At 37.6% G+C, this 23,386-nt stretch overlaps 3 protein-coding genes across 3 annotated transcripts; 2 read left to right on the top strand and 1 right to left on the bottom strand.

Annotated features, from left to right (window-relative positions):
* Window positions 1–984: 984 nt before the first annotated feature.
* On the bottom strand, window positions 985–3,086 carry LOC118738917 (cilia- and flagella-associated protein 45). The gene has a single exon (XM_036469967.1). It carries the CDS (start codon window positions 2,714–2,716, stop codon window positions 1,055–1,057), a length of 1,662 nt encoding a protein of 553 aa, XP_036325860.1. The 5' UTR covers window positions 2,717–3,086; the 3' UTR covers window positions 985–1,054.
* A 1,608-nt stretch (window positions 3,087–4,694) lies between these two features.
* LOC118738918 (gram-negative bacteria-binding protein 1-like) lies at window positions 4,695–13,577 on the top strand (the record flags this gene model as incomplete). The annotated part of the gene is given in 6 exon segments (XM_036469968.1): window positions 4,695–5,140; window positions 8,891–9,509; window positions 9,570–9,739; window positions 9,811–10,187; window positions 12,806–12,970; window positions 13,463–13,577. Coding segments are annotated over 6 exon segments (1,479 nt in total). The 3' UTR covers window positions 13,478–13,577.
* An 8,043-nt stretch (window positions 13,578–21,620) lies between these two features.
* LOC118738924 (beta-1,3-glucan-binding protein-like) lies at window positions 21,621–22,563 on the top strand. The gene is made up of 2 exons (XM_036469976.1): window positions 21,621–22,007; window positions 22,086–22,563. The coding sequence occupies exons 1-2, from the start codon at window positions 21,711–21,713 to the stop codon at window positions 22,386–22,388; spliced, it is 600 nt and encodes a 199-aa protein (XP_036325869.1). The 5' UTR covers window positions 21,621–21,710; the 3' UTR covers window positions 22,389–22,563.
* The last annotated feature ends 823 nt before the right edge of the window (window positions 22,564–23,386 follow it).

Here is a 23,386-nt window from a genome sequence, read left to right as displayed (position 1 = left end):
TTTTTTTTCTTAAATGCCTTGTATACATTCTACTAATTTATTCAAGATATTAAATAAATAAATTGTGAGAAACGGAACAGCCGACAATGTGAATAAAAAAATGTTTAACTCTGCGGGTATGGGACTTTAATATTAAACCTAATCATAGGCTTGTTATGATCCTCTAACAGGACCTTTTAATGATCGTCTTTGGGCGGACCTTTTATTCCCGTTGCTGTTTTGATAAGTATCCCCCTTTTCGGAAACCCATCACTGCAAAGCATGCATAAGTCTCTTATTTCTAAAATATAAGTGATGAAAACGAGCAATATGCTCAACTACGTTTAAGTGCCGAATTGGAACTTATTTGCGTGCATTTCCATCAATTATGTTCTGTGTTCCTATAGAACAGTATCTTATCGAAAGGCTGACTTATGTCGAAAGGCTGGCTTTAGTATAATGCGGCATTCGCAGCATACTATTACGAATGACTCAATGGCGCCAATGCGTTGAGGAACTTTTGGCAAATAAACGTGCAGAAATAGTTCCGATACTAACAAGTCAATAATCCTATTAAGTCTCATCAAAAAATTCCTTGTTTAAAGAATAAAGGGGCTGCCGCATTATACTAAAGCCAGCTACTCTTCCATACGAACACAGGTATTAATATTATAAATAAGATACTGATGCTTGCTTTGCATTGATGCATTTCCGAACAAGAGGTTAGTATGTAGTTTTTGGTGAATACTATGGGTTAGATTTTGTGGCAGAGCATTAGCGGGTTACTAGGTTATTTGCCCAGAAAAAAAAAGTTAAATCAATAAATAACGGCTGAAAGTTTTGATTAATATTGCCTAATACCCTTTTAATTCCAATAGAAAATTAAGATCACCGATTGATTGTGTTTAAGATTATGTATTTAATGAAATTAGAAAAATGATGTACAGCTTATTGTAAAAAAATTTTTTGAAATCTCAAAACATTTTATTACATCTTTGCTCCGTATGTTGTAAGCCGTTTGATTTCAAAAAAGTTTGCGCTCGCAGAATAAATGTGATCAAATAAACCCACAAGCTCATTTGGTTTTAGTGAGTAAAGTTTTTTGACCCTTGATTTTCGCCAATTGCATTTCCACTTCCTTTATGTACTTCTCCGGCAAGCAGGCATCCCGCATTGCCGCCAACTTTGCATCGATCACAGCGCGTATATTGCGATCACGTTGGCGTTCGCCCTCACGCCAATCTAAAGCTTGTGCGCGATCCAAATCGAGCAAGCGGCGACGCTCCAACTCTTTCTCGGTCATTTGCTTTATGATAGCCTGGCGATAGCACTCATTTTGACGCTCGCGCTGCGCTTCCTGCTGTTTCTGCTTCTCTTCATACTGTTTTACTTGCGCCATTAAGTGGTCAAAGTCTTTTTCGGCGCGCGCTATCTGCAACGCTTGCCTGTGTTTTGTTTCGCGCAATTGCCGCTCACGTGCTTCGGCCAATTCCTTTTCGATTTGTTTCTTGCGCAACGCTGCCTCCTTTTCTTTGCGCCGATACTCACGTTCGATGCGCTCCTGTTCGCGCATATAGCTCAGCTCTTCGCTAGCTGTCTTTGACTCCAACACCTTTTGCGCCAATATAAATATACGCTGCCGCTTACTTTCGGCCGCCTCGAGTGCCACCTTCTTTTCCAAAGCCAGTTCGCGCTCCTTCTTCTGCTTCTCACGCATATAGGCGGCCGCGCGCATATCAGCCTCGCGCTCCTGTTCGCACAGCATCTTGCGGAAAAGTGCTGCCATCTCAGTGATGCGATTCAACTCCTCGCGGAACTTCAGCTTACGTTCGCGCTGCAGCTTTGCTTGGCGTTCATCCTCGACACGTGTGAGTTCGTTAGCTTTGCGTATACGCTTCGCTTCTTCCTCCAAGCGCTCCGCTTCCAGAAAGCGTAAATTTTCGCGCTCATGCAACTGGTTGCGTATCTCACAGGCATACTTCAGTTTCTCCTCTTTTTTCTTCTCTTCATTGGCGTCCTCCTTTTTGAGCGCGTCGGTGGCACGTTCCAGTACCATGCGATCCATACGTATCTCTTCGTCGCGCAATTCTCGTTGGAAATCTTCCTTTTCCTGTATCTGCGCATCGCGCACCGCCTGACATTTGGCATTCAATATGATGCGATTGACGCGACGCACCTCCTCCTCCTGCTCGTGTCTGGCAAGAAAAGCACGCTCTAGAACTTTAACTTTCTCACCAGCCCCGAAGAGATCTTCCTTCTCAGCATTTTCCTCCAGCGCCTTCTGCCGCGCATCATCAATTTTCTTGAACCGTAAACGCAACTCCTCGGTCTCCCTTTCCATGCGATTGCGTTCCTCTTCTTGTTTTCTCAGCACTTCCAGTCGATCTTCAAGTGTAACTACCTTCGATGAATTCTTTAGGCGCTCCAGCTCCTTCTGAGTCAACATTGCTTGATTCTTATTCAATTTCTCCTTTTTAGATCCTGGTCGTCTGTGGAGCGTTTGCGGCGTGTAGCCCATGACTTTGAGAAACTCAGTGCATTCTTTGGTCATCTTCTTGTTGTTGTGCGCAACAATGGCCGCCTTTACAGATTCATTTAATTCCGCGGTGGTAGCTGCGACCAGGCTGGTGTTGCTTACATGCGAGCGGTGTGTTGTGGAGGTTTTAGCGCGCCTCCTCCCAGTATTTTCCATATGGTCTCTGGCAAGCCGTAAATTAGAGGCCGTAAAGCAAGGCATGCTCCTTTCTAAGTTCTATGTCTATGCTTTTAATGGATTATAGTGAAATGTTAAAAATATACGAAAATTGCAATGCTTCCAAAGAAAAATTTTGAAATTTGTTTGAGTGGATGTTCGACTTATTTTGAAAGCCAAAGGGAGCCCAAGTGAATAAAAAACCGTCTATGCCAGTGTAAGTCAACGGTTATTTTGTTAAACAGGCAGTAGTCATAGAGATGTGTGCGTAACACAGGCCAACGGTAATCGATTTAATAGCTCATTACGAAACTTTAAATAAACACTTCGATTGGGGGATAGGGAAACTGTATCAACTTCAGCAGAATTGTAGTATTTTTTTTGTTGTTGAGAGAGAAACATAGGGACTCTAATGTTTCCGTGTAAACACATAGTCGTCCATAGCGGTTGTTTGGTCGGAAACTGTTCCTCCCTGTTTTCCAATTTCAGTTCTCACAGTACTACAACCTCTAACTCCTTATTAAGAATTCCGTGAAATTCGAGAGTAATTTTGGTGGTAGCGGAGCTATATCATCGACTGAGCTTCGCCAACACTTGCTCTGCCACAATGTCATCGTACCTACATTTGATGTGGCAGAGAATATTCCTGAATCGGCTGCTTTCTCTCTTCGGCGAGGAGTTACGATTTCCCTACATAGTCTCTGTGCACCGTCGATGCGGTTTCAGAGTAATCGGGTGAAGGCTTTTGCTCGCTGTGTCTAGCGCCAGTACTTTGGCTCCTTTTTTGTTAATTATTTTCCTTCTAGTTTATCAGGCAGCCTTTTCGGTGGCCAGGAAAAAGAAAGGAAGCAAGTTCTCTAGCTATATATGGAAGGCTTCGTCAAAATACACACTGAAGGCCTCTGACTGTAAACCAACCCCTATCGAGGACATCGCATTACTCCCTGGATGAGCGGAAACTGGAACTTGACACACGCCTGACTGAGTTGGCGCTGTGGTATGCCAGAGGACGTCAAAAAATCGTTTCTTCCAGCTAAGCAAAGGCGGAAGACTGCGTTAATTTTGTGTGTGCTCGATAATATTAGTGGTATTTTCGAGGTCTTACGTTTAAGAATAATGAAACCGGCGCTTCCGCTGAGTAGTATCTTCTCGCTACTGTTACACACGGAAAGCGGAAGCCGAACGAAGCAAGGTCGAGTGGAGTGAAGCTACTGCTGTTCTGTTCACACTGACAAAGGCGGAGGGGTGATTTTGGCATGAAATCAGCTGCAAAGATATCAGAAAACTCGATTCGTCACCGTTTACAGTATGTCTGTACATTATCAGGCCTATTAGATTTGTGTCTCTTTTTCATTTATCGCATACTTTATTGATCTAATACTGCTTTTCCCAAAGAAATCAATAGAGTATCCTATTTACAAGCTGAACAAGTCCACGTTGCACTCACACATGCGAGTCGGTGATGCTACAATAACGGATGTAAGGGCTTTGACCGTGAAACCGTAAAACTCCTCACGGGTCGCCACGATATTTTTGCACGCTCTTGTAGTAAGAAATCACACGAAAGGCAGTCGCTTTGTCAGAAACCTCTGTAGGTAACAAACGGGTCGGAGAGGTCCTTCCCAATTCTAATGAGTATTAGTTTCGCAGGGATGCAAAATTCAGACACTCCTTTTAGTACTGTCGAAGCGGCGAAGTAAATTTTGCAGACTAGAGAACTAGTAAATTGTTATAAGTTGAGACTAGGCCTCCACTTTGATTGCAAAACTGAGTAAGAACGTAGTGTCTCGATCAGAGAATGCACGGATCAGGCAAGCTAACATACAATCCGTGCGCACTATGCTGGCCTAAGTGCCAACTAGAATTGTCCATCCCTATTGCTATTAGGCTCAGATGGGTTCAGAAGGATAAGAAAAGCTTATGTTACCGAAAGAGGCTAATGCGAATTTCCTTTAGCGAATTTCATTTAGCTCACTCACTTGCCTTTGAAATGTATTGCAGCTGCAAATCTCTCAACCCCACTGTTATCTTTCTTCTGGGTTTCAAACAATTTATTATTTTAAACATTTGATAAACCAAGTATTTGTCTGAAGCTCTGCTCACTATTTTACTCAAAACCTGTTGCAAATTACGCGCACATAATAAAATGCAGGTAGGTACCTATCTGCTAGATGCTCAGCTTCGCTCAAGTTCTGTCTGAGAATGAGTCTGCTTTCTATGCAATTCTTATGCAAAAAGCTACTTTACCGATCAGTTTGCGGCTATCATTCGACTAAGACAGTTCAGGAATTTCTTATTTCGGTTTAGTTCTAAGTGCTTTTCAAACAAAAAAAAAGATGCGCAGCTGCGTAACTTTAGTATTTTTTTTCATTTGGCTTTGCTGCTTCGGCAACCTGACGGTAATGTGCTATAAGATACCACAAGCCAAGCTTGAGATACTTCAGAACGGATATCGAGTGTCAATACCGCGTGAGTGAAAATAAAATTTTTAATTTTTGAATGAGTTTGTTTTGTTTTTTATTTTGTGTGTGTGTGTGTGTACGGGGAAGACCCTTTGAGGTGATGGCTTGTGGCTAACAATAGCTTTTCTTGAAAAAACAAAATTCTTTGGGCTAAGGCTAACTTACTACTTACATATTAACCTATAAATGCTAAATATTTTTATTTTATTTTGTGCTCCTAAATATTTAATAATTTATCGTTGACCAAGTTTTTTTTATATGTACGTACAATCAGTATTTGTATCAGTTATTTTAATCGGTTTCCCCATTGCTTAACTTTTGTTCGTTTTTCTAAGAATTCACCAAACAAAATTATACATACCTTTTTTTCTATGAAATCAAATTCATATCAATAACCTTTAACACGAAATGCACATTAGAGAGGTCCAAAAATGCATGTGAAATAAGAAAATATCGAATTTTAATGGTTTGACCCCCTAGGACTATTCTAAACAGAAAAAAAATTACCGCCCATTTTTTTTATTTTGAAATCAGGAAATATTTAGAGCTCGCTCAAAGTTTTCCATGTATTTTATATGAAAAAAACATTTTTCGTAGAAATGGCATATAACTCTGTTTCCCTACAGGGGACTTCCAGTAATAATTGTCTTTTTTTACCATTTTTTGATGCTACCGAATGTTATGGCTCCCCCGTAACCTTTTTTTGTGGGTTTTGGAGGACCTATAAAAAATTTTATATTAAAAAATGGTTCAATAAACGATTGGGTATAGTTATTGGAAGTCTCCTGAAGACGAACAGAGTTTTCCGGGGTATATTTTTCGGTATAGAACAATCGTAGGGGGTGATAGTATTAAAATTTCAACTTCACTTTTTTTGGATCACCCTAATTCATACTGATAACAAGCATATATACATAAATACACACATTTGTATATTGCAAAGATTTGTTTATACAAAAGCATAAATTTAATCAGTTATAACTTTGTCCAGATAAGATTTCACTATACATATGTATGTAACTCACGAATTAATATATTCAACTAAACAAAAATTTTGTTTAAGCCCGTATTAAGATTTATTAACGCTAAAACTGTTCGTTGGTTTGAGTTGGGAGCACAAAAACAAAAGTGGGAGTACCTGGTACTCTTGAAATTTGAAGTGTAAACATCGATATCAAGAACTAGTCCCGAAAAAGTCCCGAACTGTTCCCAAATTACGCCCGAAAAAGCGCTGAAGGAGTCCCGAACTACTGCCGAACTAGGCCCGAAATGATCCTAAACAATATCAATGAGTGTGGTGTGGTGGTTAGAAGTGCGCACTACCATTCTGCAAGGCCTGAGTTCGAGCCCATTTTGCGACTAACACCAAAAACAAAAGAAAAGTAAACGTTGTTTCTAATAGCGGTCACCCCTCGGCAGACATTGGCAAATCTCAGAGTGCATTTTTGCTATGAAAAACAGCTTCTCATAAAAATAGACCGCCGTTCGGAGTCGTCGTAAAATTGTAGGTCCCTCCGCTTTGTGTGACAATATCAAGGCGTATGCTACAAGTCAGAGAGAAGCTCGGCCAAACACTAACATATTTTGTAAGCGCCAATCTGTTATTATATCAACGAGCATTGTTGCAAAAACAGCTGATTAGATTTGTTTTAATTTTTACTACTTCTGAATTCGTCTTGGTTTACGCGTGACAGTTTACACAAATTTTTGCCCACACAGGTAGCAAAGATTTTTACATATCAAAAACCCAAGTGAAAATTATTTCAGTATTTTTTTTTATTTCAGCATATGCCTAAAAGTATGCAACAAAAATTTTTTTACGATTATATTTGCGATTAGAATTCTCTTAGAAAATACCACAATCACTTGGAACATCAGTGAACACAGGCTGTTACTAATGAAAAATTTGTACACATTTAAAGCTGGGTTAATGGAAATTTTACCCACACAAAAATGTTCACATTTGTTTTTCTTTTTAACCGAACTCCGGTTATTCACACCAACTTCTGTGCCATCTGCGCTTAAGCTTCCAATTTTATTCGAAGGCGCTCTTGCTTTTATTGCCCATCCCTGGGTGTGGAATCAAATAATGTGTTAACTGAAGCATCATTATCATCCATATGAACGGCAATCCGAAGACAGTGTAATCAAGAAAATGTTATGCTTTTCAAACCTTTGATGTCATTGGTCGACATCATCAACTTTTCTCGATTTTAGATCGCCATTTCCGTTTTCCTACTAAACTCCCAAGGTATCACCTGTCGTTTAATCTCGAGGCTGGCACTATAGTTGGCGTTAATTCTGGATCCTAGGTATTACGCCTTCCAGCTTCAAATTGAACAAGTCGCATGAAAGTCAAGTCTAACATCTACCTCGCTTTTAGTATCAAACGGGTCCTTCATAATTTGAACGGAGTTAAAAGTTGTGCTCCTTGTCACTCCACAAAGCCGTATTAGTTTTGCGGGGGTCCCAAATTAACACATGATGTCGTAGAGTCAACTTCTCGGTGTACTGTCAAAAGCTGCTCTAAAATCGACAAAAAGGTGTTTTGTTGATTTGTTGTTCTACTTCTACTGGAATTGTCACATTGTCGGGATGAAATGTGGTCAATGGTGAATTTAACAGGTTTGAAGCCACACTGATAAGACTCAATCATAGCTTTCTGAAGGGATTCAATACTTCACATGGTATCGTCAATAGAATCTTATATGCATTGTCAATAAGCCTTAACCCGCCTTACTTGGTGCGAACAGCAGGATTGTGGATTGGGCAAAGCACACTTAACAGCTTGACCGTAAGCTCCAAGCGACTGAGTTTTTCTAAGCCTCGTTATTGCTATTCTCACCCCGCCTTTTAGGAGTACTGTGGCGTGAGCTTTGTCCTTACACATTGACTCTTGGTTCAGTGGACACCTAAGTGTCTTTATGGATGTTTCGATGGGTAGGTAAAACTAATTTGTTGTACCAGTAATTGACGCAACGTGTGTACTATATCGTATCTCCAACTGGAGTGAATATCTTCGTTATCCTATTTCCGCGGCCTAACGTCGGCCTTAAAGCTGAGGAGGCACGTTATTACATGTTTAGGTGACGTTTCATTGGGCGGTACAGCATTTTTAGGATGGGTGGCATCCCAATACTTATTGCTTCGAAAGACATGAGAAAGAAACCTGCTGCTGCAAGGAGTTGCGTTCTTTGAAGTTTGGCACATCTTAGCTCACCACCGACTGGCCAGTAAATTGGTCATCATGAGTAAGGTTTCCTTGTCCGCACTCAAAGCAGGCAGCCGACAAGTGACTTGACAACCTTACTTTTAGACCGAAGCTAAAAAAAAATTGGTGGTGGTGTGCGCGCAGAAGCATAGCAGGCTATCAAGGATGACGCCTGGGATTTTGTGAAGAATCTTGAAGCTTGAAGAGAAATAGCCAGTAATCTCGCAAAGGCGGTCGATATTTTGCTTTATCGCCAAGATGGCTCAGTCGTCCGCATAAGTCACTAAGTCGGGAAGAGAAAGCCGTCTTGGGGGGCCTTCGGTTTACTACTATATGGTTTACTCATATCATTGCGGAATCCGACCGGCAACTGGGATCCGCACAAATAATTGAGAATCCACCGCTTTGTCCGATTCCATAAGCTAATCCGTGTTTTGCACCTAGTAGAAGAATTTATGTGGATAAAGTTATAACTCTCCAAAGCAATATGTAGCCATGATTGGAAAAGCGCGTCTTCAATATTCTTATACAGTGTTATTCATACAGATGAAACGGGCATCGAAAATGTGGCTTTCAATATAAATCGCAATCGGCCATTCAAAGGCTTTGAACCAGGCGAATTTTCCGGTCGAATACGTACGCAAGCAGCAAATCAATGGTTTTTTGAGAGCCAACGTCACCTTCAAGATGATGATATCATCTATGTGTGGACCGATGTGCAATATAATAAAAGCCGTTATCGTAGCATGTCCTCGCCTATCACAGTACGACAGACAACACCAGGAGGGCCATCTCAGCATAGTAATGAAGTGCAGCCGGCAATTACTACCGAAAGGTCACGAGTTACGAGCGATGAACCCCAAATTACCAGCAAAAAACCGCCAATCATAGGCGAAGAATGTGAATCCTCTTTGACGACTATACGCAATCGTAACATTTGCAAGGGACAACTGATATTCGAAGAAACTTTCGACGGCACCGAATTGGATTCCTCGCGTTGGCGTTACGAAGTACGTCTACCGCTTGATGTCGCTGATGCAGAATTCGTCTTATATGATACAAATGCTGAGCTGACAAATGGTGTGTTGAAAATTGAACCTCGTCTTTGGGGTAATGATAGTCCGGATACGAATATACGTAGGGGACATTTAAATTTGGGAACACGGTGAGTGTGAAGTCCTAGCAAATGTTTATTTAGTTAATAAAACTTCTATTATTTTCGCAGTTGTACCGCTAATCAGAATCCTCAAGTGGAATGTCAGCGACAACCCTTCGGTCAGGTTGTACTACCGCCAGTGCTCTCTGCACGCATCAACACCAAGCATGCCTTCACCTTCAAATATGGGCGCGTAGAAGTGCGCGCCAAGCTGCCAAAAGGCGATTGGCTTTTCCCACGTAAGTTTGTGTCGCATATATATGTACGTGATTTTATTAACCCTTAGAGACTGAAAAGTTTTCTTATACAGTTCTTCTACTCGAACCCCTGGTCAACTTCTATGGTCAACACCCCTATGCCTCGGGTCAAATGCGTATTGCATTTATTCGTAGCAATCTCAATTTGCAGACGCGTGAGGGCGTTGAAGAGGGTGGGCGTGTACTTCATGGCGGCGCCGTACTCTCTTCAGAGGCAAATACGCGTGACACTTTCATGGCGAATACCAGCCAGGACCAGCATTTCGGCGAAACGTTTCATATCTACTCGCTTACATGGAATGATCGCCAGCTTAGTTTGGATGTGGATGGAAAAAATTATGGCACTGTGGATGGTGGATTTGCACAAAAGGCAAATGGTTACAATAATGCTTGGGCGAATGGCAATTACATGGCGCCGTTTGATCAAGAGGTTTGTTTACTATGTATGAATTTATTTTTACTGGTTTGCCAAAAGACCTTAAGTTTATTAAGTTTAATTTTAATTGGTTGCGATTTTATTAGGGTATAAACCTATATCATTGGCTGAGTGGATGATCGCCCTATCTCGGCTGCCGGTTCGAAAACGCCTTATCTCAGTAAATGGGTGAAGAAAACAGAGAATAGAGTAGTTAATGTAATATTTTGTTATGGGTACACTCAGAAAAAACATTCCTTGATGCTAGGAAAAAAGTATATTATTCAAAGGAAATATTACCTTGAAATGGCTCCAATGACATGGCTGCCTTAATATGAGTAGTAAACGATTTGACTCAGTTTAAGGAAAACACAATTGCTTAGTTTTTAGGAAAAATTTACTTGCCATTTCATCCGCCGTGAAAGGAATAAGTATGTCATTTTGCTCGTGACGCTCAAACAGTGACAATGGCCGACAGAGCGAAGCTCTGGAGTGCTAGTCGAGAGATGCAAGGTTCGAGTCCCAGAGCAGGATTTTTTTTTTATATTTTTTTATTTTTTATTTTTTTTTTAATTGTAATTTTTAGAATTGTATTTAAAACAAAATTATTTAATTTATTTTTTATGATATTTGAGTATTTAGGTTTTTTCATATATGAAATTAATTTTACAATTTATAATTTATATTTAAATTTAAATAATTGACTTACCTTACTCTAACCACCTCCAACCGGACTCGAGCCTGCGATCTCAGAACCAGAAGCAGTAGCCTTCACGCCACAGCCGACATTCACCAGGAAAGCAATTAACTTTGTTTTAACAGCACTGACAAAATTCAAAATTATTTAAGGAATTTGTTACTTATATTGAGTAAATTTACTTCCTCAAATTAATGACGCCCAATTTTTAGCATAAGCCTGAACTAAGGAAAACCTTCTCAAATTGAATAAATTTTTCGTAGTATTAAGCAAAAAACCGTAACTCTAAAATAAGGAAACTGTTTTTTTTTTGTTTTAAGGAAATTCTTTTTTCTGAGTGTATGATATGAGTAAAATTTGCCTTATTCCAGCAGAAATATTGTAACTGCTTACAGTGTAATCCTGCTCAAAATCTGTAATATCATTAGTTGTGTTCGATACCAAATTTAGCCAACACCAGCCAACAATCAAAATCAAGAGCGTAAGCGAAAATTCTCTCCCAAAAAGAAGATAAATCAAAAAAGTAAACGAACAATCACTCGCAAAAACAGGAAGAAGAAGACACACCAGCTGACTTTGTTTATGTTTTATTTGTAAACAAACTGAAATTCATGTTGCCTCCATGGAAGAAAAAGGAAAGTGAACGTTCAATGTTCGCCAGGAATATTTCTGGAAGTAAAAACTAGTTATCACTATCATAAAGTCACATAGCAGGCAGCTAAAAAGCATATAAATACCAAAACTCGAAAAAATCGATTTTGTTTGTTTACAAAAATTGCTACCATATGTTTCCAGATCATATGTTTTCGTGATTAATAATTTTTGCTGACTAAAATTTTCCCAGCACAAAATGAACTTTTCTCTTGCAGAAAAATGAACGTTTTCTCTCTCAATTTTTGGGTGATGAATAAATTTTTGTCATTATCGAACGCCAACTTGTAAAAATTAGGAAAACTATTACAAATTTTTGTGTTGTCGAACGCAACTACATATAACCGTCTACAACTTCTCGTTGCATAGTTTTAGGCATATTCACTACATTAGTGTATTAATGGAAAGCAAAGTCTGGGGAACGTTTTGCAAGAGAAAACAAGTATTGAGAACTTAACGTTAAGAATGAGAGGGGCGTCTTTGTGTTGGGTTGAAAATCCGTTTCAGAGAGAACCATGATTTATAGTTCTAAGCCAGAGGAAAGGTGGATCATTTCAACTTCCAGATCGTTTACCATTGGGGTGAACTGTCCACCTTAAACAATTTTTCATTTTCTGTGCAAGAAAAGTTCGTGTCTTAAGTCTTTCGTTGACTTAATTTGCTAATAATCTCTCAGTTCTATTTCGATTAATTTTAATATTGAAACATTTCAAACTATTGCAACGGTATGAAAAAAAATGTATTTCCCGCTTCCGTTCTTTGCGAATAGTTCAGAGAATATTTGTTCCCGCTTCGTTCTCTGTCAGAAAGTTCTTGAGACTTTAGTTACGGAATTGTTCTTCGAGGGAAATTATTGTTCGCATTTTGTTCTCTTTGGGAACGTTCCACGGGGTTTTGTTCTTATATAATTCCCATTGAGAACGTTCTCGACAGTTTGCATAAACCGTCACGCGTAAACCAAGACGAATTCAGAAGTATTACAAATGAATACAAATCTCATTAGGTGTTCGCGACCAGCTCGGGACATTTTTACGACCATTTCGGGACTAATTCGTCACTATTTCGAAATCATTTCGGGACTAGTACAGGACTTTTTGGTTCTAGTTTGGGACCATTTTGGGGCTGTTTCGGTACTTTTCCGGGACCAGTTCAGGTCAAATTGGGACCATTTCGGGACACAGATGTTTACACATCAAATTTCACTCCCAGTTATTATATATTAAATTTCATTTACATAAACACAAAAATATATGTATTTATTTTCTATTTCATTTTATTACTGCAGTTCTTCCTTACACTTGGTGTAGCGGCTGGCGGACATGGCGATTTTTCAGACGATTATGTTTCGAAACCCTGGGCGAATACCTCACCTAAGGCGGCACTGAACTTTTGGCGTAATCGGCAGAGTTGGAAATCAACTTGGACCAGTCCAGCACTGCAAGTTGACTATGTACGCGTTTACGCCATTTAGAGGGCTGCAAAAATTGATTCCTCTTGTTTATCACTAAATTTAAGTAAACTGTACAATAAGTTGGTTAGCTTCAATAATTTTTTTTAATAAGAAAAAAATTAAAACTTTATTCGTTAAAATAAAAAATTAACATGATTGGGAAGTAAAATTATAATTTTTTTTAGTTAAGATGAAACCGTAATAAATTCTAAGCTCAGAAAAATAAATTTCCAAAGCCACAAGCTATCATTTTTGTTATGTTCATATCTTATTATGTATGTCTTCTTTCCTTAATCGCGTCTGTAGCGCCCGACAATAAATTCAAGACACGAAATAACCGTTGAACTTTCAATAGAAAAGTTCGCTTTTTGAACAAGTTGTTGAATAAAATAAATGGTCAAGGGCAAATTAACAGGGTGATATTGTATTTTAAGCAATATTCCCAAATATTTTAATTTTACATAATTCACTTTCTCCATTGAAATTTCATAGATGAATCTGGCATAGCAAGTGTGATCTACAGCATCGAGATCAATCAGCAGTGTCCTATAATATACGATCTGATAACTGAACAGCGTGGCAATTTATGGATCAGTGAACAAACAAATAGAACACTATATCCAAATGATCAAGTCAGAGTTAATGTTGTGGTACAACATAATGATAATCTTTTTACACGCACTGACATCGCACATATTTCGAAAGCTTACTTAACTTACTATGACATTGAAAGTGGCGATCACCAGGTCGATGTTTGTAATTTCGATGACTGGAAGGCCAAGACTACGAAATCACCTTCGATATTTGGACCCAGCGTAACTACATACAGCTTATACAGACCCACCTCAACGACAGTTTATTTAAACAAACAATTATCTCAAAAAGTGCACAGACCAAATGAATTAATTTTTGAAGAGAATTTCCAAAAACTGGATACTTCCGTTTGGAGTTATGACATGTTTATGTATTCGAATGCAATCGGCGATAAATCTGAGGAGTTCACCATGTTTACCGATGATGAAGATAACCTTTCGGTGAAGGGCGGTGAGTTGTTGATAACACCATTACTGTCGCAGCGGAAAGCCAAGGGCACTTACAATGTAACAAGGTATGATTTAAATGTGTTATACTATTTTATATATTTCATACGCCAAGCGCACTTGTCTGTAATTCACAGCCGGATAATGAAAAAAATTACTAATGGGGCTAAAGTCCGACCGATTAGTCGGCATTGGCTAATGGCGTTTTTGGACGATTCTTAGCCGATTATTCTTACTTTATCCGCACTTCATTCAATGTTATTTCGTTTTTACTTTTTTTAATTCTATTAAAGCTTGAAATATTAATGCATCTGAGTCTCCCTGCCATAACTGTGTTCTCATGTTTCGTTTTTACGATGTACGGTGGCGAGAATGTAAATAGGGAAGACACATTTTAGCAAGTTTTTGCTATTTAAATGTTTATTATTTTTATGTGAAAATATGGCTTACTATCTAAACAAAACCCTGTAGATCAGAATTTCAAACTTTCTAGAACATTTATAAAAATTCGACGAATTTTAAATCATCAAAATTTTAAACGCTTTAATCAGATTTTTTAGAATTTTTTTGAGTATGCCGCAAGGCATATCAAACAGGTAGAGGCATTAGAGCAAACACAACATTTGCGTGTATTTTGTTGTCGCTTCTGGTATCGAAAGTGTCAAAAACTGTCTTCAAAATCAAAGTATGCCGTGTGAAATAAAAAAAATAGAAAATTTAAATTGAAAAAGAGAAATTGTTGCAACTATCTTTCTTAGTAAATTTGTTTACTTCTCGAAGCATTGATCCATCCTTAGCAAGGGCCAGTAATCAGCGTTTATGCTGCTGAGTTGGGCGAACGTCCCAAAAGCTGCTATTCAATCGCTTGTTTGGTATGGAAAAAAGTTTCACATGCAAATTGATTTTAACAATTTTGAATTTTTGTGAGAAGAAATTAAAAATGTTTGACATTTTCGAGACCAAATAATTTGAAAACAATCAAATCAGCTGCTCTACTGATACTACCTGTCCAATGTGTCTTGGTATGTAGTTTTTTAAATTTTAATATAATAAAGTGCAGGTTTGAAGTATCTAGTACTAACCGTTGATTTTTGGCAATTGTTTGTTCACGCGATTTCTGCTATACAAAGTATGTTCGACAATTTTTTTTTTGATGGAGAAAATCAGCAACACCTTCAACAAAAAAAAATCCCAAAACTCAACGGTAAGTCCTAGCTATTTAAAATTTGCACTTCGTTACAATAAAATTGAATGGGCTACAAAACTGCGTACTCAGAATGTTTCTAAAGAATCTAATTAAAAAGCTCAAAATATTGATGAGGCTTTGTCCAATTTTGCTAATTTTGGTATAACGTTTGAAATTTTTACTTAAATGGTTTTTGTCAGATAACGAGCTACACTTTCATAAAAAACTAGTGAACATTAAATAAACAAAAGGGAAATAACAAAAGATTGCTTGAATGTCTCTTTCCTATTTATATTCTCATCACTGTATATATTGTTACGAGTATCCTCGAATTAATCGTAGAATTGTTAAATTGTTTACGTTACAACAATACTTTTGTCATTACTTCTAACATATACCGTTACAGTTTATTAACAAATTGTATTGAAAACACATTTATAGTGCATATTTTTACTACTATGAGTACAAGTAGCAAATGTAATTTCGAATTAACTATTCATTTTACATTGAATAAGAAAAGACTATGGAAGAAAGTATTGCAATGTTATGTATACGCGATATACTATTTTTAATACATATTTATGTATGTACTTAAATACATAAGTGAATAGATTCTTGAATGATTATTGGTTTTCTAATGTAATTTAGTTATGAGGCTTTCCAACCAATTTTTTTATTTATTATTATTATTATTTTTTATTTATTTATTTTTTTATTTATTATTATTATTATTTTGATTTTTGATTTTGATATAAACTGAGTATAATGTAGAAATACCTTTAAGATATGGCAAAACGCGAGAAATGTAAAAAAAAATAAAAATTAAATTTGCAAAAGTCATAAAACATCCAAAATATTAGGTGTCCCGCCGTAAGCCATTGTTTATCACATCATAATTCGATAAATATTGGTTGTATCAAAAAAACAAAAACAATCAGCACTTTTTTATTGACAAAGAGTGAGAGATTTATAAAAATCTTTTTACCACAAATTAATAAATTTGTAATTTTTAATGCCTGGCTAAATTAAAATACATCTTTGGTTTTTTCTAGCACGTCGAGATTCTTTTATTGGTGACATGTATATTTTAGGATTTTTAGCAATTTACATGAAAAGCCAAATATTAATAAATTTAAAATTGAATTTTTACTTAAAAACCAACAGCATTCGCTTAAAATACCCAAAATAGACTAAGTACTTCAGAAAAACTTAAGTAATTTTGAAGTTAACGCTAGTAATGCGCGTAGTAATGTTGGTTTTTAAATAAAAATTCAATTCGAAATAAATTAATTTTTGTAAATTGCTAAAAGGTCTAAAATATACATGTCGCCAATAAAAAAAAACATCTCGACGTGCTAGAAAAAACGAAAGATGTATTTTAATTTAACATATTCATTCAAAAAAAATTACATATTTATTGGAGAGGGGAAAAATTTAAATTTCGCAGACCTGTGTTATTAAAGTCAGTGAAGAATACAGACAATTATTCGCCAAAGAAATTTGACATGAGCCATTCATTTGCAAATCTTATCACACAGGTATGAAATGGAATAAACTGCGTAGTGCTTTCCAAATAAATGACATTAAAAAAAAAAAAAAACAAATTTAATAATTTGTGCTTAAAAGATGGAGTTTCCGCTTTTTTTTAACCAAAATGACTAAGTTATCTCTGCCCGTTCAGGAGGTATGACCAATCAAAAAAATGATTACATATGTAAATATTAAATTCGCGATTTTTCGTAACGTAACAGGATTATTGCAAAATAAAGTATAGGGAAACAAATATTACCTGGACCTCTACCAAAGTACGTAACTATATTGGTTATCCAAAAGAAAAGTCTTTTAAGTGGCACACTTCACGTATTTTGATCTAATTAAAGTTTTTATTTAAAAAAATTTTTTTATCAGTCAATGCTTTACGAAACAATTACTATCTCAGGCCCTATATCGATACACCCTTTAAAAATCTGTCAGTTAAATCTTTGATATACACTCTATCACATATTTTTTGCAGATTTTTAAAAATCTGCAAACATGTTTTTTTTTGCAACTTTCTTAATTTTTCATTAACAAACGTATGGAAATTGGAGTAAAAAAAAATAAAATTTTATAAATCTCTCACTCTTTGTCAATAAAAAATCAGTAATTGATTTTTTTGTTACAACCAAAATTTATCGAGTTATTATGTGATAAACAATGGCTTACGGCGAGACTCCTAATATTTTGGATGTTGTATAACTTTTGAAAAATAAATTGCTGTTGTTTTTTTTCGCGTTTACAAACACTTTGGGACCTCCTCTGCAACATATCAGAAAATCGAGCAAAATCAGTTTTTGACCAATTGAAATAGTGTGGAAGGCCTCTTATTTCTTTATGTCTTTCTTTTGTTATTATAAAAGTTTAGTTTTTGTTTCTGGTATGGAGTGTATTAGGATTTTTTGGGTACCTAGTCATGTGGGGATAGATTGTTAATAAAAAGGCTGATCTAGCTGCTAAAGCTGCAGTGGATAGAGGAATGCAGTTAAGGATAGATTTTACTCCTAAAGAAGCTTTAAGTAGCTTACATAATTTAATTTGGAACGATTGGAGTAGGATTTTTAAGGATTTGTGTTTGGTTAAGGGTAAGACTTTTTTTTTTGCTAATGGGGGTAGGGCTTGTGAGAAACAGTGATTTTTTTCTAAGAATCTTAATATGAGTTCTTATGCTATCAAGTTAATTAATATGCTTTTGGTTGGTCATACTTATGGGAAATAGTATCTTAGTAAGTTTCGAATTAACATTAGTATCTAATATGTGTTTTGTTTGCCAGGAGATAGAAACTTTAGATCATATAATTTTTAGCTGTATTAAGCACACAGAGCCAGAAACAATTTTTTTCTTTTTTTTTTTTAATTTAATAATTTAACAAGTATATGGAATACTTAAGATATTCATTTATTTAAAGAGCTTGTATCCTTTCTTTACTCAGCTAATGTTGATCAGCCATTATAATTAAGTCTTATATAACTATGGTTTAAAAAAAGTTAAAAAAACAAAAATGAGAAGAAAGTATTTTAATTGTTTAAAAAAATAATAATAATTTCAAATTAAAAATATTATGCTAGAAATGATATTGTGATTGAATGTTTGCATGTTTGCATGCTATTATCTTTAACTGTCTTTTGTTTTATTTTTTCGTTTTTGTATTGTTTTTTGTAACTTTTATAATAATTTATTACACTCCGGCTCACACCTCATCAATCAACTGGAGAATATTTATGAAAGAGTATCTGGTTTTGTTTCTACAATCAATATTTTGTATAACCTGGCATCGTAGGAATCAGTTTGTGGTTCCAGCCATCTTTTGGGCTATTATATAGCTGTTTAATCCAAAAAATATAAAAGTTTATTAAAAACATTTGTTTTTGAATGAATTGATATTCAGGTAGCTTTTTTTAAGGAATCGGCATCGGCATCGGCCAATAATTGGGAATCGGTCGGACTCCAATTGGTGCAGTTATTGTTGTTGTTGTAGCAGCGTTACTCCTATCCTGCTAAGATGGCACGAGTTGTCTGAAGTTGTAATCGGTTTAACGCAGCCCGTTGCAGTAACCAGCACGAAGTTATGTCGGTAAAGCGCTTTTTCTGCACTTTGCGTGTACCGTCAACCTTAACGTAAAGTGTTAGTCTGACTTCCTTGGGCAATGCCGTGAATGCAATTGCAGTCTATTTTGCGAGAGGCGAGAGAGATCGGAGAAATAGTCATTTCCCTTCGAAGAGGGATTGTCATGGCAGAGGGTACTGCGCTCCAAAATAACGCAGGCGATGTATGTAATCTTGTCAAAGCTGTGGATTACGCGAAACCCAGAAGTTGCCGTACGCGTACCTCGGTTATGTCTGTCCCTTGCTAGTTTAACCGTAGACGTACATTCTTTGTCGAAACGACGATCCGACAATGTGTGTGGTTTACGTATACAACAATAAGAATGTATTTCCAGGGTTAAGGGGTAGGTCCCTTAAAGTTAGCTTGCAGGTAACGAGCGGCATGCCTAAACCCTTCCAGGCCTGCGAAAGTGGAGCGGATGTGCCGTCTCTTGCAACTTCGTCTGCCGTTTCGTTGCCTGGTATGTTCCGGTGCGACTTCTGCTTGAAAGACCCTGCAGTGATTGGGAAAGCGAAATGATATTTCCAGCCCCATACGGGCTGAGAAGACCCCCCTCCTACCTCGCCGTCTAGCTTACACCCATAGGTGTAGAGATGGAGTGATCCCTTTTCATCAGAAGCTCCTCCTGCCCATAATTCAGAATATCCAGCCTGTAATGGAAATCTCATACCTCTTTATGAAGTTCAGACTTAGTGCACAGTAATCCGTGTCCGGTATGTTTACGTTCTTTAGAATTGAGCGTATCTCCAACCTAGTACCCTCGACCCTTACATCTGTAGGGGGCTACCGTTGCTTTCTTAACACGGTCTTGTACATTTTGTGCCCAGTTCAGCTTTTTGTCTAGCACTACGCCTAATGCTATCAAGGTGTATTCCTTTATCGCTAAGGTTTTCTCAATGCGCCACACGATTTCGTGCAGCGCGTTTTCGATGGACTTACCATGGCAAAGCTTTTTAATGACACATTTTTAGGAAATCTCATGTCATAGTTACGCGAGTATCTCGAGGCAGTAGAAGCTCTTTCTCCCTAATGGCTGGTATTTAAACTCCGATGACGATATTCAAAAAACCAGGTGGCAAAGCGTTAATTGCCTGTTTGTTCAGCGTCGAGTCCAGTAGTTATTGTAAGCAATTCTGGATCTCGTTCTTCAGTTCAGAGCGATGCTTTCTGATGTGCCTGGAAGGTGGATCTGCTTCCAGAAAGTGCATGTTGCTGCGAAGTTAACGAAGAAAACTTTCAGGCCACTTACAATATAATCGGCCAATTCGGAGACGATTTAGACAATTTACGACGCACCATCGTGGGCGGCAGCTATCAGCGTTATCTTGATTGGAGAGCGACTTCATATACATACCTCGTCTACAGCATGCAATCTCATCACCATCTTCATGACAAAGGCCATATACTATCGGTGAAAGAGCATTACCTCCCAAAAGATCCGCCACCTCGTCAGATTAGACGGTACCTGCGTGATAGGAAAGAAACAGTGGACCAATGCAATACACTGCAGCCAGCACTCAACAAGGCGTAGTCGGAACCAGCCTCGGCACCTAGAAAAATAGCATGGTGCTGCCAAATCGGGCTCTTTAAGTTGACGCAGAGCAGAAATTGCTTCCAGCAATCTGAACCGACATCTGCGAGTGCATTGAGCTAAACTGTGACCTGTCGCGGATGCACTTGGAAGTGTCAAAAGCCTGCGTGCGAGAATCCTGCGACACCCCTCATTTTTTAACATCTAACTGGACAAGCCTAGCACTGGGAGAGAACCGGTCCGCCTCTGTAGACGTTGTCCGCTTTCATGCTCTAAGGCTCACTGAGTCGGAAAACAAAGACGTTCCCAAGACTATCAGGCCTACATAGTTTGAACGAGTCGAATTTATATCTGGACAAGGACTGTCACCTCAGCAACATTCCCTAAAACTGTGTGGGGATTTTGTATGCTGTTACAACAGCAACAACCAGGTATATCTGACCAAGGACTGTCACTCCAACAACATTCCCAAAAAGATTCTTTGGGGAATTTTCATACTGTTACAATAACAACATATAAGATGAAACCCTCTGGGATATTGTTGATATTGTTGTAGCGGCTACTCAGTCCTGCCAAATCCAGGAAGTGTGCAACTCCGACTGGATTAGTCCATAGGGACAGTGGCGTTAATTGAGTGGGATTTACTGGGTATGCGAAGAGGTGTCGCGAGTGGCGAGGTCTCTCCGCATGCCTGGCATTCGTTAGACACATCTGCATTTATCCTGCACAGATAAGAATTTAACCTGCTGCAGTAGCCAGAGCAAAGTTGGGCTATGGTGGTGCGAGTCTCCCGATGCAGACGAAGCTCTGTCTCGTCCACGTCAGGTGGATGTGTTCCTAAAACGGCATTCAAAGGTAGGGAGTCGGTGTAAGTCGAACGCTTTAGTTTAAGAATACATAAGAATATGCTTAATAGGAACTGACTTACGCTTCACAAAAGGGGTCAACTGAGTTCGTTTATGCAAGCTCAATTTCTTCTACATATTTGTTTGAACAATTTACCTAATCAATAAAAATGTATTTCTTACTCGAAAGTAATTAGTGTACTAACAGAGAAAGTCTGTTTTTCTGTTAATTCTAGATGCAAGGGCGCAACATGCTATGAGAATCGAGTTGAGCCCTGCACCTATAAAAAGGATTCGAGAATGCATTATTTGTATCCAGCACCTGTGGACTCTGCCAAAATCAGTACAAGAGATACATTCAGCTTTACGTATGGACGTATCGAGGTAAATGCAAAGCTCCCTCAAGGTGATTGGTTATTTCCGTGTAAGTAGCCGAAATACGACACTTGGTTGAATTTTGGAACTAAAAAATTATTTCTCCACGAACAGATGTAATGCTCCAGCCAGACAAACTTAATTGCTCCATGCGTAAGCAACTTCGTATTGCATATGCCACTTCAAAGGACTTGGAGAATTATCGCATACGTGGTGGACCAGTCATACTAAACTTGGAACTCAAACCCAATAACAAATACGTTTTCGAACGTACCAGCCACATGACCTTCCATACAGGTGTGAAGCCTGATAAATACCATAATTTCACTATGATATGGACGTCGGAGCAAATTGCTTTGTTCGTTGATGGCGACAAGTATGGCTGCATTGCAAACAACGGTCAATATACTGAAAGTGTAATGATTTTTTTTTTTTTTTCAATTTGCGGATTTTCTTATAGCCATTTCTTTTCCTTTGTTTCATTTTATATTTAGTATCATATCGTTTTGGGCGTCTCTGCTGGTGGGCATTTAGAATATACTGAAACTAATTCAAAACCATGGTCGAACGGTTACAGTAATGCTACACGAGTATTTCACGAAAGCTTTACTGGTTGTTGTGCCGGAACTGTTGCAAAAGGTGAATGTACACAGGAAATTAATAGATCAGCATGTAGCAAAAATCAAAAAATGGAGTGCAAACCATCAGAGCAACGTTATGTAAAGAGGAGATGCAGCAAACCATGGGGTCCACAATCAACTATGGCAATTAAATGTGTGCGCGTATATGCTGTGTAGAACTACGAGGAAGCGAGTAAATTTGGAAAGGCGCACCTGAATCATGTATCTATAAATAAATAAACATATGTAATTATGGAACAAGTATATAAAAGCTTTAATGAAAAGTAAACATAATAGGGTGAATACCAAAACGTCAAAATACAAAGCATCAGTCTCTTTTATTTCTAGACCTCAGGAGATTTTAATGCCAAATGTGTGCAACCACGGTTAGATGCTAGTTTTCTACTAGGTTGCGCAAGTTCGGCTTATTCTTCTAGTGTGGTTTTGACGTTTTGGAAAGCAGCCATACATATCGTCACCTGAAATGCAAAAAGACGTAACAGCATCGTAAATGAAATGGAAAAAGTCGTGACTAATATTTTAATTTTTTTTTTCATAAAATGATGTGGGGAGTTGTAATTCGTTGAAATCCATCATATAAACCAAAAAGTGAATTTTGAATTTTTAATTAGTTATCGACTTTTTGCATTTCAACGATGATGTATTTTGTATTTTGTATTTAATATTTAATATTTACATTTTAAATCTAAAATCTAATTATAAGAATGTTAAATCTTTGTTGCAATATAAGTCTAACAGACTGTAAAAAATAAATAAATAAATGTTTGTTACGTCTTCCTGCATTTCAGGTGACGATATGTAGCTTAGTAATTTGGAAATATATCAAAGAAGATGCTTGGATGTTTAATGAACCATACACTTTTGAATGCTATTGGGTAACAGCCGAATATGTATATTTCCGATAAGTGACATCCCGTATTAGTTCATTGTTCATCGAGAACTGGCATACTTTTTAGTAGGAATTCTTTAGGGGTGAGTTTTCTTGAAAGCTTACGCCCAACTTCATGCGAACAATGTTTTTTAACAGGGTTCAAAAAAATGAGCACGTTATCAATTCGTCGAATATTTTTTTATCTAAATATGTATTATTTTGTTATCGGAAAATTAAATATACCGCCTTACCACACTAATTTGGTTTAGTTCATGTTAACTAC

Source organism: Rhagoletis pomonella, unplaced genomic scaffold (assembly GCF_013731165.1).
Source record: "Rhagoletis pomonella isolate Grant_MI unplaced genomic scaffold, Rhpom_1.0 Rhpom_scaffold_00005, whole genome shotgun sequence".
Taxonomy (NCBI): Eukaryota; Metazoa; Arthropoda; class Insecta; order Diptera; family Tephritidae; genus Rhagoletis; species Rhagoletis pomonella.
This window is presented reverse-complemented; position numbering and strand designations above follow the sequence as displayed.

What these genes read in the sequence shown, in the direction of transcription:
- LOC118738917 (XM_036469967.1), bottom strand. Translation starts at nt 2,716, where the DNA reads ATGCCTTGCTTTACGGCCTCTAATTTACGGCTTGCCAGAGACCATATG.
- LOC118738924 (XM_036469976.1), top strand. Translation starts at nt 21,711, where the DNA reads ATGCTCCAGCCAGACAAACTTAATTGCTCCATGCGTAAGCAACTTCGT. An exon ending in ACGGTCAATATACTGAAAGT is followed by an intron (nt 22,008 to 22,085) that starts GTAATGATTTTT and finishes TTTTATATTTAG; the next exon opens with TATCATATCGTTTTGGGCGT.